General features: G+C 40.2%; 3 protein-coding genes across 4 annotated transcripts in view; all 3 read left to right on the top strand.

The window, feature by feature from the left end:
- The window catches only part of LOC131319672 (probable NADH dehydrogenase [ubiquinone] 1 alpha subcomplex subunit 5, mitochondrial), a 65,558-nt gene extending 63,586 nt beyond the window's left edge, over nt 1-1,972 (top strand). For both annotated transcript variants that reach the window (XM_058350047.1, XM_058350048.1), the window contains one exon: nt 1,549-1,972. In XM_058350047.1, the coding sequence (XP_058206030.1) occupies nt 1,549-1,769 (221 nt within the window). In that variant the 3' untranslated portion in view covers nt 1,770-1,972. The remainder of the gene's footprint in view (nt 1-1,548) is intronic.
- A 1,085-nt stretch (nt 1,973-3,057) lies between these two features.
- Nucleotides 3,058-8,119, top strand: LOC131319675 (protein SGT1 homolog). Its single transcript, XM_058350051.1, has 10 exons — nt 3,058-3,388; nt 4,803-4,872; nt 5,677-5,801; nt 6,036-6,180; nt 6,429-6,525; nt 6,692-6,757; nt 6,971-7,109; nt 7,204-7,283; nt 7,378-7,482; nt 7,763-8,119. Exons 1-10 carry the CDS (start codon nt 3,229-3,231, stop codon nt 7,868-7,870), a joined length of 1,095 nt encoding a protein of 364 aa, XP_058206034.1. The 5' UTR covers nt 3,058-3,228; the 3' UTR covers nt 7,871-8,119.
- A 4,369-nt stretch (nt 8,120-12,488) lies between these two features.
- On the top strand, nt 12,489-15,069 carry LOC131319676 (UDP-glycosyltransferase 88A1-like). Its single transcript, XM_058350052.1, has one exon. The coding sequence runs from the start codon at nt 13,481-13,483 to the stop codon at nt 14,903-14,905; it is 1,425 nt and encodes a 474-aa protein (XP_058206035.1). The 5' UTR covers nt 12,489-13,480; the 3' UTR covers nt 14,906-15,069.
- Nucleotides 15,070-16,485: the final 1,416 nt, after the last annotated feature.

The raw sequence follows: 16,485 nt of genomic DNA on the forward strand, positions 1-16,485 counted from the left end.
GTTTTGCTTTCATCTTATCTCTTGTTCATGGTAATTATTGTTGTGGAATGCAGGGTTGCTTTGTCACTGTGAGTGGCTTCACATTGCCTTCAAATAATTGTTTAGGTGCCTCTTGCGTGATTTGTGTATTTGCTCTTTGTTGTTGCTACCTTCATCTTCATTGCACGTAATAAACCATTTGGGATCAAATCCTCTGTACCGGTTTTTCCCTAAACCTCCGTTTCCATACATTTTAACTGATAGATTACATGACAGTTTTTAAAACACTGAAATTATAATGCACAATGTAGTGGCTCAAAACGCATGGGTACATGGGAATTGGGAGAGTTCGGTATGGAGGAACTGGTGCGTTTGAAGTTCTTTATAGTGCGTCAACTTATTTTATGCGATATGGTATTCCAAGAACCGCCCTCGGGGCGATTGGCCTATTGGTTGTGTAGCTGCAATTAAGTGCCGTGAAATTGTGTGTCCAACTCCTATAAAGAGGAAGGTATACCGTTTCGGTAATGGGTTTCTGTTTCTACATATCAGATCAAATAGCTTGTGCAAGTAGTATTGCCGTCGTGGAAACATCCAATTCACTCTATGGTAGAGATTCTATTCATCCCGTCTTGTTTAAGTACTTGATAATTGATAATATTTGGGGTGTTGCAAATTGGTCATTTAACACCCTTGTTAGTTGCTGCTTGCTCCATTTCTTTATAACCATTCATCAGGTTCACAGTTGCCCTGTTCAAAATTTGACCTCTGTATTGGAACTTCAGGTCCAGAATTAAATACTCTAGTTTTTTTTTTAATTGGGATTAAACACTCTAGTTGGCCCCATACAAGTACTCCACAAAAGATAGCTAAGACATAGTTTAGACACGCTCATACAGCAAAACAATAATACCAACATGGAATTGTGACAATAAAGATTCTTTGTCGGAGGTAATTTTGTTTATTGTGAATGATGGAGTCTTAAGCTGAAAAAGGGATGCTGAGGGCTTGCAGGAATGTCCTACATGTATACTGTCTTAATGTTGGCATGCCTCCTTCCAGTGTCTCGTAGTTTGGTGTCTCCCATAGTTTTGAATTTCTCCATGCTGTGCTGTGCTAATGGGCAAATGATACTATTATGAGGTGAAGATGAATTGGTGTTTAATAATATAATTCCTGGGAAAGGTTCTTTAAGAGTTTGCTTGCACCTTGCTTTGTCTCGTTAGCTATTTGAGCTACGGGATGGACACTGTGATGGACTGAATACTTGCATGTGATTGAACTCTCACCAAACAGTTAGTAATTCTATCTTATTGATGAGACCGCAAAATTATTATGCCACACTTCAAAGGGTTATACTATATTTATGCGACAACTGTATGTTAGTTAAGGGTTATCCTTTTTACGGAAACCTCTCAAAAATCTTGACAGTAGAAATTTTGTTAAGGGTTATCCTTTTTACGGAAACCTCTCAAAAATCTTGACAGTAGAAATTTTGTTAAGGGTTATCCTTTTTACGGAAACCTCTCAAAACTCTTAACAGTGGGAATTTTTCTTATTGGATTGCAGAGTGGGATCCATGGGGTGTGCCTGATGATTATGAATGTGAAGTTATTGAGGATGATGCTCCAGTTCCTAAGCATGTTCCACTGCACCGACCTGGGCCTCTTCCCGAGGAGTTCTACAAGACATTGGATGCTGTTAATTCCGGCACATTGCAGGATGCTATTTCAAGCTTAAAAAAGGATGAACCTGCAATAACATCTGGGGATGCGCAACCAAAGGAGTAGTACTGTGCCGCTGGAAGTCATTTTTTGGATATTCATAGATAGATATCTTAGCTATCGAAGCTGTATCCTTGCCCTCTTAATGGTTCTTGCTCGTTACTTCAAAATGTGTGAGTTTGCTGAAGGTGAACAGACTTTTGTTGTCAGAATCAAAGCTTGAACTGACCAAATAATTATTCAGAAAAGCAACCGAGTTGATTTTCTCCTGTTGGTATGCCTTTTTAACTGAAAATTTATGTTTGTTTGCATTTCATTAGCACCAGTTGATGTTAGCAGGCAAGAAGTGCCTTGTTGGTGCATGCTCCTCTGTGTGGGGTGTGCACGTCTGTGGAATTGTACTGAAATGGCTCGTGTGTAGGGTATATTCTACGTCTTCTGTTTTCGCCTCTTCTTTTTCTGGAATTTGAGGCCACAACAGAGAGGCGAGTTTTGCTTCTTCAGCTGTCACCAATTTAAGATATAGGCCTATTCTATGAAATGGCCGGCAATTTCAGCTTATAAAAATGGCCTGTAGCCACTTTTCTTCTGCATTGAATGAATGGCTTCCAACCAGACAGTGATTGTCAATTCGAACCAGGCAGTCCTGTTTGTCCAATTTCTGGTGTTATAGCAAATGGGGTAAAGTCTTGTTTGATCCTTCAATCCACAGCAATTTCAAACTCACCCTTATAGTACAGGTGAGTTAGTTTGATAAACATCCAGTCTTTTATAGTACATTGAAGTAAAAGAAAATGGAAGAGTGGGAAAAACATGAACACTGGTGAAAAAATCCTGTTGATGGAAAGGGTTTGCTAGGTAAAATGTCGGCACAAACCGCAAAAAGCTTGGGCTCCACTTTTTTATTTCATCATTTCTCACAATTCAAAGGGGCTGTAAAAGTAACATGTTTCATCACACACATTGAGTTGATACTCATACCTTAGTTTTGAACCCTAGTAATGGAAGGAACCTGGAGAACATGAATTGAGGGCTAGACCCTGGGGGGTGGGGGGGAAACCCTAACCATTCCAAGTTGACCTTGATGTTTAGAAAGAAATTACTACAAGTAGGGCAGTAAATGAATCGAGCATCTTGCGAACTCGGCTCGTTCAATAGAAGCTCAGCTCGTTGAGGGAGACTCATTTAGTAAATGATTAAGCTCGGCTCATTAAGGTTTGAACCGAGCTCGAGGTTAAGTTTTTGGCTCATTTAGAAGTACCACTTTGTTTCGGGCCGGACTAGAAGAAAAGACAAAATCAGTTTTAATAGAGTACCACTTTGTTTTGGGCCGGACTAATAAAACCACAAGGTTGGACTTGGACTTGGATGTCGCTTTGAGGGCACTGATCTGTTTTCCCCAGTGGTTTCCTGTATCCATTATCTATCTTTATCAGTTCCAAGTCAAGTCGAGCATTCCTTCTCGTTTCGATAAGATCTCCGTCGACTTCTCCTCTGTTCTTGCACAGTTCAGTATACCAATCGAATGGCGTCGGATGCGGAAACTAGGGCTAAAGAGGCCTTCATCGACGACCACTTCGAACTCGCCGTTGACCTCTACTCTCAAGCCATCTCTATGGACCCTAAGAACGCCGAGCTCTTCTCCGACCGCGCCCAGGCCAACATCAAACTCCGCAATTTCACTGGTTTACCTCTCTCCCTCTCTTTTATCCTCAGTTCGATTGCTGATTAAAAAAAGATTAGTTTTTCTGGTTGGATGTGTTTTTGTGTGTAGAAATTGTAAGATTCATTCACAGCCTGCGCGTGGATTACAATTGTTCAGTTGAAAATTTCATTTTCTGAGGCTCGAACAACGGAATTCAGTAGTCTTAGTATTTGATTGCCAGATTGTATGCTCTGCTGAATTGCTCGTACGCGTGAGTTTTGGCAGCAAATTCGTACTAGGAATTGATCGAATTAAGGATAAAGGCAAAAACAAAACAAAAACACCAAATGGTGCCTGTTTGGTTTGGAAATCGAATTAATGATAAAGGTGAAGAGAATTACAGGATCAGCAAAAACAAGAGTGCAAGACCACGTGATATTTTTAGAAACGTGCCTTAAAAAAGACATTTGTGGTTTGGACCTTTTTAGGAAATTCCGATGGTAAGTGCTAAAAGGTTGCGAATAGGGTATCACACAATAGATGTGACCATTTCAGAAGCCAAAGAATGATATGTACATAAACTGCCTTCATCTGCTACCAATAGGAACTGGGAACCTTTCGCCACACCTCGATGGCTGCAGTGCTATTGCAAATGAAGTAATTTCAAGATACCATCCAGTCAAATGAAATTGACGAGCCTCTAGAAGTCTAATAAAGAGAATATAGTTTGTTTTCCTCTATCTTTCCCTAGGTTTCCAAGTAATAACAATGCAAGTATGTTGACAAAAGAAGAATGTTATTCATGCCATGGATTCGTTGGAACGTTGGTACAGGTTCTGCTATTTGGTAAGTTGAAGTTATTGTTCATTTGTTGTCTTGGAGGTAGCTGTGATGGAGATTAACTTAGGTTTTTTGCAATTGTCCTGGAGTTACGTGTGATGGAGAGTGATTTCATATCCTTTAGTAGAAGTAGTGTTTGAACATCAATGCTTCAAATTTTGTCGTATAATTTCCTGTGCAGCCGTGCTCTATTGGTACTGGTTAGAATTTGCAGTTTTTAATCCGGTTGCGTAAAACTGTACATTTTTGTCTGAGAGTAGAACTTTAGGTTTTGGAGTCCTGGTTAGACCAAGTAGCTCTTGGTAACATGGATGACTTCTACACGATACCCTACTTTGTTTTGTGGATTTGTGGTTTATTAATTTCTTCTTTGAATTTGTAGCTGGAAGTTTTCAACCTGTGTTGATAAAAAATTTTGGAGTGTGTTTTCTGCAAGATATTTAGAACTATGTTCCAGTTAAGGTTTTTTTTTTATTTTAATTTTGTAAAATTCTTTCTATTTGCATTTGGCCATGACCATTGACCCGGAAATTCGTTTCAATCTGTTCACTTTGGTTGATTTAGTTGTCTCCATTTTTGACCTGGTGATTCATCTGTACGTATTTCATGAGCAGAAGCTGTTTCTGATGCAAGCAGAGCAATTGAGTTGGACCCTTCAATTTCCAAAGCATATCTGCGTAAAGGGTGAGACGTTCTGTGCTAGATTCAGTGTCCTTCGAAGTTTGTTTGTCATAGTTATTGTGTCAAGTTAGTGGACTCTTCAATGTCCGGATCATCTCGAGGTAATTGTCAGGTTCTTTTGAGTTCCTGGCACCCATATGGTCCTTATATCAATATTTGTTGTTTCCCCCCCCCCCCCCCCCCCCCCCCCCCCGCGTGCTATTTGGCATTTCATTGGACTTTCAAAGAGTTCTTGTACATATGATACGTTGGCAGTATATCCTTTAGGAGCATGCAAGGTGGGTTACATTTTCTCCTGTATAGTTTGGTTGTATGAAGATGTGAATTTTTTATATGTTGACTATCTTTTTGTATTTATGATACTAATCTATACTCCCTCCATCCCATTATATGTTCAGTTTAGGACTTCCAACTTTCTTAAGGGGGACATATATTTAATGTACTCAAATTTGCATCAAGGGGACATGCATTTGGTAGTTCCAACTTTTTCCAGAGGAAGTTTTCTGACAAGAGTTTTCCTTGGATGCACATTGTCAATATACGACAGCATTAGTTGTAATGGACATGTCATTGTTCTTAGTAGCTTATTCGACATATCATACCTATAACCATTGACTATGTCATGTTGAGATATGTTATACTCTTCTGTTGATTTTCTTTCTTTCTGAACAAGTTCCAACATCTTCTTCAGATTACCTGTGGTTCCATGGTAGATCACACCGGCTCTGGCTAAATGTATATCATCCTGAGAAATGCTGTACGAAAGTCTCTATAATATATTTATTAATTCCTTTACTCTTCTTACAGCACTGCTTGTATCAAGCTTGAAGAGTATCAGACTGCTAAGGCTGCTCTTGAAGCAGGTGCTTCTTTGGCACCAGGAGATTCGAGATTCATGAATATGATCAAAGAATGTGACGAGCGCATTGCAGGTACTTCTTTGCCTGTAAATTGACCTGTTGGTGCCAGAAGACTTGCTTAAAAGTGTCGAACTTCGTGTTCTGTGGGTCATACTTTACTTCATGAGACTACTATTTCCTCTGCATTGTTATGAGAGTCTTTAGGGGGGATTTATAGGGATACCGTCATAGCTAAAAGTGAAGTCCAATTTAACGATGACTAGTTCATTTTCTTGTCTGATTGGTTGATTTTGCATGACCTGTCAGAGGAAAATGGTGAGCCACCCAATCAGTCGTCAAATCAAACTCAAAGTAGCGTTGCAGTTACGCCTGCTCCTGAATTGGTGGACATAAATGTTGAAACTACAAAAGATGCTCAATTAGTTGCGTCATCAAGCAAAGCAAAATACAGGTTGTGGCTACTTTGGCTGTCTTTACAATGCTTGCAGGTTATATAAAACAGGATATGAAAAGTTCGGTCACTTATCTGTTGCATATTTTGAGCACTGAAGGATCTTGTATTGTTGCGAACTTGTGATTTGCTAGAAGCCTAGAACTTACTATTTAGCTACATCTCATTTAGTGACAAGATGTATGGCCCAATAGTGATTTGTCCTTGATAGAGATGATGTCAATTAAAATGAACTATTTTTTCTGCAGGCATGAGTTTTACCAGAAACCAGGGGAAGTGGTTGTTACTATATTTGCCAAGGGAATACCAGCTACTGGTGTTTCGGTTGATTTTGGTGAACAATTAGTATGTTTACATCGTTCTATAAATTCCTTCTATATCCATATGGATTTACTTTCAGTGTTTAACAGTTTGGTTCTTTCAATTTTTTAGCAGAAAACTGGTTATATGAAATCATTTTTTTGTATGTTTCTTTCCCCTTTGTCCTAATTTTTGTATGGTTGTTTTACAGCTGAGTGTCACCATTGATGTTCCTGGTGAAGATTCATACACTTTTCAACCTCGGTTATTTGGCAAAGTAAGGCACAAACTTTGTTATGTTACCCGCCACCAGTCGTGTAGTCTCTCAATCATATTTGTATTCATGATTCTGTGTTGAAACTTAGGTTCCTGGGAAGATATTTGACATAGACAATGATTTTTTTCAAACACTAATGATCAAATTTTCTTCCACCGCATGCAGTTGCACTCTAGTTGCCAACTTTTTTTGTTTCCTTTGCATGATTTACAGATAATACCTGCGCAATGTAAGTATGAAGTTCTGTCGACAAAGATTGAAATCCGACTTGCAAAAGCTGAAGCTTTGCAATGGACGTCTCTCGAATTCAGCAAGGATGCTATGGTACCACAGAGCATCATTGTGTCATCAGGTGGGTCAACATGCTTATGTCATTAATCACCTCCTGCTTTGTGCTCGTTATCACCTATTCTCACATTAGCTGCTGCTGCTGCTGCATCTTGTAGGTGCTCAAAGACCTAGTTACCCTTCCTCAAAACCAAGAAAAGTAGATTGGGAAAAGTTAGAAGCTCAAGTGAAAAAAGAGGTAAGACTTCTGGCTAATGTCGGAGTCTAGATACATCAAATTTTTGGATTTGTTTTGGCTTTTGAGCATGACTAACTGGTGGCTTGCTTGTCAGGAGAAAGAAGAGAAGTTGGATGGAGATGCTGCTTTGAACAAATTTTTCCGGGACATATATCAAGATGCTGACGAGGACACAAGAAGAGCTATGAGAAAATCATTTGTAAGACTGACAATCACTTTATTTTTGAACCATATAGTAGAATTGTTCATGATTGGTATCTAACTTGCCACACAAGACAAAAAAGTTTCTGACGGTCAAAAAAATTGAGGAAAGCAACCTCGTGACATGCTGAGCAAAGATTAAAAGAAGAAGAACCAGAACCTTGATATCTCGTGTTAGTTAGTGTTTAAGTGTATTTGCTGGAAGCACTACCATTCACTAATTCCATTAGTTCACTAATTCCATTTGTAGAATGAGTAAGTGTTTGGTTATTGTGCAGGTTGAGTCAAATGGGACAGTGCTGTCCACAAACTGGAATGAAGTTGGTTCGAAGATGGTCGAAGGAAGCCCTCCAGACGGTATGGAGGTGAAGAAGTGGGAATACTGAACTTTTGTGCCCCAGTTGGATTCCTTGTAAAATGGGTGTGAAAGTTTTTCTCAGTTTGCTTTTGAATTTGTCCATAGTTTTTCTGTTACCGAAGGTTTTATTTGATATGCTGAAATAACACATCAGTAGTCCATCGAGGCGTTGATTTCAACACCGAGTAGTAGTGACTCATAATGTCTGTCAAACATTTCTTCGGTTTTTCATTGTCTGAAACAAACTGTGTTGATGTAATACAGTTAGCATTTTCTCTGGGTCGTATGATGATTATTTTTTTTGAACCAGTTTTTTTTTTTTTTGAAGCAGATTGTTATTTCGATTGGCCTTCTCTGATAGATTTTTTGTGCTTATATTTTTTGCGGATTATGTCGATGGTCAGGAGTGCACTTCTGTAATGTAATAGTTCTGTCATTTTACAAGAGGAGCCGTGAATAAGTTATTTACGGCAGTGTATAATCTCATCTGCTTGTCTTGGCAATCAATAGTTCGAATTTTAAAAGAAGAAAAATTCGGATTTGGAGGCACGAGATTCAGCGCTGTAACATTTAGTTTACGGAGCTTCCGTAAATAAGTTTTTCTTTGAATGGTTTACCTGCGAATGAATGTAATCTAGTAGACCATAACCCGATTACCCGAAGGGTTGGCCAACTTGGCCAAAGTCTTAATGATGTGTTCCCTCTAAAGATCTCGGTTCAATATTCTTTGCCAGAGTCTTGAAGCCATCTCATCCCACGCATAAGCATATGATACTGCGGTGAAATGGGTGTAAGAAAGCACGCAAGTTGATCCGGATTACATTAGGTGAAAAGAAAAGTTGGAGAAATTTATCGGTAAAAATAGTGACTTAAATGAAAGGAGAAGGAGAGATCAGTTCAAAGGGGGGCAAAGCAAAAAGAGAAAAAATGCAGACGACCTCATAGTACGACGCCCTGCCCTGTGGGCTGACCGACAAATTTTGCATCAGTTGTTACAGTTACAGTTCCTTCTCGTCCGTACTCAACGCCATTAACAAAATCTTGAAGGTAATCTTCTCTCTCTCTCTCTCTCTCTCTCTCTCTCTCTCTCTCTCTCTCTCTATATATATATATATATATATATGGATTTTTAGAATTACTTCGGTTCATGCCCTAGGAATTCCCTTCCGTATTGTCTCCAGTAGATTATGCTAATCGAGTAACTAGAATCTCTTCCGACAATCAGAAGAGATGAAATTCTTTGGAGGGTCAGGGAAGACACAGTCACTTCCGGCGCAGACGGCATCGGCAAACGATGCATGTGTACAACAGGAATGGGGCGGGCGTGTCTGCTTTACAAGGAACGGAATCGCGTACTACGCCACCCGTAACCGTAATTTTTCATCAGGACCATAATGATATAAGCTCATGTTCGGTCTACTTTTATTCTCTCAAATCACCGGCAGCCAAGATGGACCCTACTAGGTGTGTTTCTGCTACTACTGCTTTGAAAATTTTGAAATTGTTTCCGGTTAATATTCGGGAGTGTTGCGGTTTCCAATCGTGATGATATTGTCTTATTTAGAATTTGGATTGTTATCTTGTTCATTGAATTTACAAAGTCTGGTTTCGTCATTTATAAGCATTGGTATATTATATCTTCCCCTGAAACACATGTACGGTAGTGATATAGGGTAATTTGAATCAGAAAAATGCAGAAAAATTATCTAAAGAGTACGCCTGGGATACGTCCATAAAAAAAAAGTATTTTTGTATCTAGTGTAGCGGATTATGTGTAAGTATTAGAAAACCAATGCAGGAATTAGTTAAGTGATCAATTAGTTGATTAATGATATGACCTACAAATCAAAGTTCAATGTCAAAAGTAAGATACAAATTAGAGTTAATTTTGTTACACCAAAGAACCTACTCCATGCAAAGCTTAATTCTAAGTTCTAAGACAGGCTTAGCGTAGAAGCAATGTCTTATCAAGCTAACCACATTTATATGTAGAAGTACTATCTGGCGGGGGTACGGGTTGAGTATGTAATGGTTCACCCGTGGAGGAAAGGAATGCCGCAACTAAGAAAAATTACACATTTCCATATCTGGTACATTTGATATGTACCAGGCAAATTACCAGCACCAATACGTACACTGCACGTGTTCAGTGTGTTTATCAAAGTACCCATGCCTTGTAGGTATCCTCTAGGCCTTTAGCTAGGTTGAAGATTGATCAAATTCTTGTTGAATATGGCAATTTTCTCGAGTAGTGCTACATGTACCGACCTCCCCGGTACCGAAATCGTACCGCCGGCTGCCGGTGGGTCATCTCCGGCCACCGGACGGCCGATCCGAGCCGTCCAAAAATTTTAAAAAAAAAAAACGAGGGGGCCCGCGCGGGAATCAACGGCATCCGAGGTGTGTAAGGTGCTTGATCCGAGCACCCTTTTTTCGTGTATATATGTATATTCGCGGGAATATACATATATACACGAAAAAAGGGTGCTCAGATCAAGCACCTTACACACCTCGGATGCCGTTGATTCCCGCGTTGGCCCCCTCGTTTTTTTTTTTTAAAATTTTTGGACGGATCGGATCGGCCGTCCGGTGGCCGGAGACGGCCCACCGGCGGCCGGCGGTACGATTTCGGTACCGGGAGGTCGGTACCAATATCATTTCTGAATTTTCTCGGCATATAGTTATTTGGTATTGTGGTACTAAACAACGGTAGATTCATGATTCATTTCTTGTTTGATTAGATCTAATTTTTCAATAAGGACAAAAGGCTGTGCCCGACACTGTTCTTAGTGATCTTGGTTGTGGGTGGTTTCAAGTTAATTAATTTATGACTATAGCTTTTTTCATAGCAGTGCGGATAAAGGAAAACTGGGGGTGCTTCAGTTACCTGGACGAGGGTGCTCATTTCACATCTTTGGAACCGTCACGGATGAACTTAGTTTCGTGAAGACTCCATCTAAAGGTTGGTACTAAAGATGGCAAATGGGCTGGTTGAAACGGGTCACGGGTCAAATATAGGTCAAGTCAAACCCAAACCCAACCTGTTTTGTTCAAATATGAGAATGTGAGTGTGATGAGATGTAGGAGTGAGCTCTCACATAAGCTAGTAAAAAAAGATGTGCGTGCAATCTTGACTGAGACTCAGAAGCTTGCTTTCACCTAAGGAAAAAAAAATTGATGCAAGTGCAATTTTGTTCAAATATGTTATATGGACCAAAAAGTTTAAAAAAAAAGGAGTTAAGAAAAAATCACTAATACCAAAGATTTCGAACCTTTTTCTTTTATAATAAATAAATGTTTACATAAGTGTTCCTAATTTATTCTCGCTGAGTCTATTTATATTGTTACTTGTAGTTTTATGTTTTATTTTTGAGTTATAGGAGTTGGTATTTGGATGCTTTGACGGAAAAAAAAAAATTCTCAGTCGAATTTTATGCGGTGTCAAAACGAAACAGTGGTCAAATGAATTCAAGTTGTGCATCCAAGATATTACAGACTATCAATTGTAAAGCACTGAATCATTTTCCCAGCCTTACGTCTCGCACATGGTCCATACAACTGTACAAGGGCGTAAAAGGGGGAATTGGATTGTAGTGAGAGACGGGAGAATGGATGGGTTTTTTAAGTTAGGCCCATTTCCAACTCATTTAAACCCATAAAATCAGTGAGTTTATTAAGTTGGCCCAATTAGAACTCATATGTAAATATGGGTGGGTTTGGGCTAATTATAAATGGATAGGTTTGGGTGAAACCATATTACTGAACACAAATTGCACCTCTAGTTGGTACATAGTCCATGTTGACATTATTGTAATTGTCTCACTATGGTGCAATGCAAGTAGTGCTGAATGAGGAACTTCGGTTGAAAGTGCAATGTGCTTAAAAGATATCCATTTTTGAATTTATTGGAAAATTTTAACTCCATAGATTTTAATTCGGAATGGATTTACTGTTATGTCATTTGCACTCTCAAAACAATGTGGCTTCCATCTCTTTCAGTTACTCCCATTTTTACGCTCTGGCGAGTTGCGACAATATACTTCTTGCTGATTATCTTGTTTGAACATCCAAGAGCACCGATTGATTTTCTGTGGTCTGCATGTGATGCTTGTTCATTCGTTTACTCCATAATCCATTTGAAATCAGTTCATTATGTTCTGATTTGTTGGTGTTACTTCTTCTATGTTTTTCTAAATAATTGCCAGTGCTTGAGCTCAATATATTCCAATCGGTGCACTGCTAGGCCATTATTTATGCAGAGTAAGTGATAACGTATTATGATGTGCGCAAAGTGTGAATAAAAAGGATGGTACAATCAGTTTTACGGTTTGTTGGGTTTAAGGTTTACGTCTTTTGGATTCCAAGGATTTTTTTTTCATTTTAAGTGCACGGGTGATGTTTGCCTACCTGTAAGTCATCTCACTGCCAAGTGGGTTCCAAATGGCATAGAGGGAAGTCAAAATTTCCCCGAATTATTAGGTATGAAATGGAATACTTCCCGTGCAGCTACCTTCATTCACATCTGTCCAACAAGTTGGGTGTTGAGAAAGATAATTTCCTCTGCCATACATCCTTTTTGTGTTGTTTTTTGATGAAGCTGGAAGCGGTGGAAGTGATTAATTTACCAGTGTAAGCATGTTATGGGAAGATTAAGATGAAATTTAAATGGATGGTAATAACAGGCATTTTTTTGTCCTATACTATCTGTTGTTATTTCTTGTTCAACATCCTCTTATTATTCCAGTGCGTTGTTGGGTTAAGGGTGTGATCTTTCTCAAAGACGGAACCAGGATTTTACCCTAGCAGTGACGAAATATATACTAAAAACATCTAGTGGTGGCGAGACTATATAAATTGTGTATATATTTTTTTTTTACATATAATAATTGTATTTTCTAAAATTTTTGTCGTGGCGGTCGCCGCCACTAACCGCCCGATCCCATCCTTGAGCTTTCTGCCAGGACATGTCGAATCTAGGTACCACTGTTGGGTCTATTAGCTTTTGCTTACAGGTAGTAATTCTTATCGGAAATTCCTCAAGTCAGCGATCCAGTTTTTTCACCTTTTCTCCCCACAATGTGTATTTGATGGATACAGCCACTGAGGTTGATGATTACTACTATTTGGTTTTATTCTAATTTTAACCTCTTCCACTCCTTGTTGGATGCCGTGTGATTCCATTGCTTGTTGCTTGAAAACAAAAATGCTGGGAGCCACCCTCAACATTTAGAATTTAAAGATGGTTCGTGGAAACCCACTGTCTATTACCCAGAAAGATACTGACTTACAGACATGAACAAATACATAGGACAAGAAATATTTTGATGTTTTTGTTGGTTCACCAACTACTGTACCTATCCTCGTCGAGAATAAATTTTTTACATCGCCGGTGTAAATATTTGTTTCCTTCAAATCAAGTGCATTACGACATGTGTCAAAACAATGATCCCAATTAATAAAATATGGCGATGTGGCGCAATGTAATTGATTTGAAAGAAACAAATATTTACACCGACGGTGTAAAAAATTTAATCTCATCCTCATATATGGTCTTCCTTATCGTCTCAATACAAGTAAACTGAGCGTACACGGCACCCCTCTCTCTCTCTCAAAAAAAAAAAAAAAAAAAAACAGAGTCATGGAGGATGCCATAGTTCTATACCCTTCTCCGGCTATCGGCCACCTTATATCCATGGTAGAGCTGGGAAAGTTCATACTCACCCACTACCCATCTTTCTCTATCAAGATCCTCATCACTCCCCCTCCATACAATGCTGGCTCCACTGGTCCTTACATCAACCGTGTCTCTGCAACAACCAGTTCCATCACCTTCCACCACCTCTCCCCCATCTCTCTCCCTCTCAACATCTCTTCTCACCACCATGAAACCCTAGCCTTCGAACTCCTCCGCCTCAACAACCCAAACGTCCACCATGCGATCGCATCCATCTCTAACACATGCACAGTCCGTGCACTTATAATGGACTTCTTTTGCTACCCGGCTCTCTCTGTTGGCGCGGATTTGAAAATCCCCGCGTACTTCTTTTTCACTTCTGGTGCTGCTTCTCTTGGTGCCTTTTTTTACATGCCTTTCCTACATCGAAGCACCAACAAAAGTTTCAAAGATCTCAACTCTGATCTTGACATCCCCGGCCTGCCGCCGATCCCATCTGCTGACATGGCAAAGCCAATACTTGAACGGAATGAGAAAGTCTACGAGGACTTTTTGGATGCGTCAATTCAACTCCCAAAATCCGCTGGGATCATTGTGAACACATTTGAATCGCTTGAGCCAAGAGCCATGAAAGCAATATCGGAAGGTCATTGTGTGACGGATGAACCTACACCGCCAGTTCATTGCATCGGACCGCTGATTGCCGCTGACAATCGGTCTGGCAGTGATGATGGAGGCTCAAACGGGTGTTTAACTTGGTTAAATTCGCAACCGAGTCGAAGTGTTGTGTTTCTTTGTTTTGGTAGCCTGGGGTTATTTTCACAAGAGCAGTTGAAGGAGATTGCTGTAGGATTGGAAAGAAGTGGACAGAGATTCCTATGGGTGGTGAGGAGTCCGCCATCGAAGGACCAAAGCAAGCGATTCCTGGCACCGCCCGAGCCTGATTTGGATCTTTTACTCCCCAAAGGTTTCTTGGACAGGACGAAAGACAGGGGGCTTGTGGTGAAGTCATGGGCTCCCCAGGTGGTGGTTCTAAATCATGGCTCAGTGGGTGGATTTGTGACTCATTGCGGTTGGAACTCGACATTGGAAGCGGTGTGCGCAGGGGTGCCGATGGTGGCATGGCCGCTCTATGCAGAGCAGAGGTTCAACAGGGTGGTTATGGTGGAGGAGATGAACTTGGCTTTGCCAATGAAGGAGTCGGAAGACGGGTTTGTGAGAGCAGAAGAGGTGGAGAAGCGAGTTTGTGACTTGATGGACTCTGAAGAAGGAAACTCGGTGAGGATACAGGTGTTGAAAATGAAGGCCGCCGCTGAGGCGGCAATGAGTGAGGGCGGGTCATCTCGAGTTGCCCTGTCCAAATTGGTTGAGTCATGGACTCAAGGCTGAGACAAAATTCACGAGAAAATAAGTTGTAGCTTTGCGGTGCTAGCTACACAACAGATCAATAAAGTTGCTATTAGATATGTCACATGCTAGCTTGTTGAGGGTTGGCTGGAGCCCCTGTACTAAATGTATTGTGAAGAAATTCAATTATCGTGAAGGTTTTAAAATTTTGTTATCTAGGCTCCGTTTATTTTCATGTAAAATGTTTGTTTTTACTTGTGTTTTCCATTGTTTGGTTGGAGTTGAAAATATTTGTAAATGATTTTGACTAATCACAATTGCAGAGAGGAAAGTATAGAGTTTCTAGGTACAACTTGTAGAGAGACACAGAAATTGATATGTGTGTGTATGAGAGAGAGAGAGAGAGAGAGAGAGAGAGAGATTCCTCCTGTCAGTGAACTATTGGGGTCCAATTTCGAAACGGGAAACAGCTAGCTACTGAACTGTTAGAACTGTGGCTCATATGTTAAGTATGAAGAGATACTAAAGAGTTCTAGAAAGAAAGCCAAATGTCGGAGCGGAGCAAAATGAGTGGAGCGAAACGTAACGAGTGGAGCGTAGCCGATGATCCAGTGAAAGTAGATTGGGCCAAAGGCCTAGACGTTTCGTAATTTGGGGGGTGAGGGGGGCGTAGCCCTCTACGGTATGGTACGGTATTGTACAAGGGTATTTTTAGGATACAAACCAAATACCATGTTAGGGTTAGCATAGAGTATGTATAAATACTCTATGTTGTAAATCCTATTTCGTACTGTGATAATAAGAACAGCAATCACTCTTGCTCCCGTGGACGTACTCTGTTTTGGGGAACCGTGTATATCTCTGTGTTAATTTCTTTACTGTTTTTATACTCGTAAATTGTGTGTGTGACAATCATAACAAGTGGTATCAGAGCTTCAGATTGTTTCGGATCACACAGAAGAACGATGGTTGTGAGTTCGTCTGTTATGAAGTTTAATGGAACTTCGAATTTCAAATTGTGGCAATAGAGGGTAAAAGATCTGTTAGTGCAGCATGACTTGTATAAGGGGTTGCAGGCGAAACCAAAGGCCATGTCTAATGACGATTGGGAAGAACTCTAAATGAAGGCAGTGAGTACGATTTGTTCGTGTCTTGCAGACGAAGTTATGTATCACGTGTTGGGTGATGAATCGTCGGCTGAGGTCTGGAATAAACTAGAAAGCATGTATATGTCAAAGTCGTTGACGAACAAACTGTTTCTGAAGCAGAAACTGTTTGGGTTGAAGATGGTCGAGGGTGCTGATTTGATTGAGCATATCAACATGTTCAATCAGGTTATGAGTGACCTGTAACAGATTGACGTAAAGTTTGAGGAATACTAAGTGCTGATGTTTCTGTGTTCACTACTGATTTATCTCGAAACCCTCGTTACAACCCTACTCTGGGGGAAAGAAACCCTGGAACTGGAGGAAGTCACTGTAGCCCTTCTGGCATATAATCAACACAAGCAACAAACAGAATTGCTGCAGGGTGAAGGTCTGGTGGTTAAGGGGTACGAGGATCGTAGCAGGAAGAAGGAGAGAGGTAAATCAGTTTCGGGGCGTGGGAGGTCTTAGTCAAAG

The sequence above is a fragment of the Rhododendron vialii genome, chromosome 3a (genome assembly GCF_030253575.1).
Source record: "Rhododendron vialii isolate Sample 1 chromosome 3a, ASM3025357v1".
Lineage (NCBI taxonomy): Eukaryota > Viridiplantae > Streptophyta > Magnoliopsida > Ericales > Ericaceae > Rhododendron > Rhododendron vialii.

Coding starts and splice junctions, on each gene's coding strand:
- LOC131319675 (XM_058350051.1), top strand. CDS start 3,229: ATGGCGTCGGATGCGGAAACTAGGGCTAAAGAGGCCTTCATCGACGAC. Junction 5,802..6,035: donor ATGTGACGAGCGCATTGCAG/GTACTTCTTTGC, acceptor ATGACCTGTCAG/AGGAAAATGGTGAGCCACCC. Junction 6,181..6,428: donor TCAAGCAAAGCAAAATACAG/GTTGTGGCTACT, acceptor TTTTTTCTGCAG/GCATGAGTTTTACCAGAAAC.
- LOC131319676 (XM_058350052.1), top strand. CDS start 13,481: ATGGAGGATGCCATAGTTCTATACCCTTCTCCGGCTATCGGCCACCTT.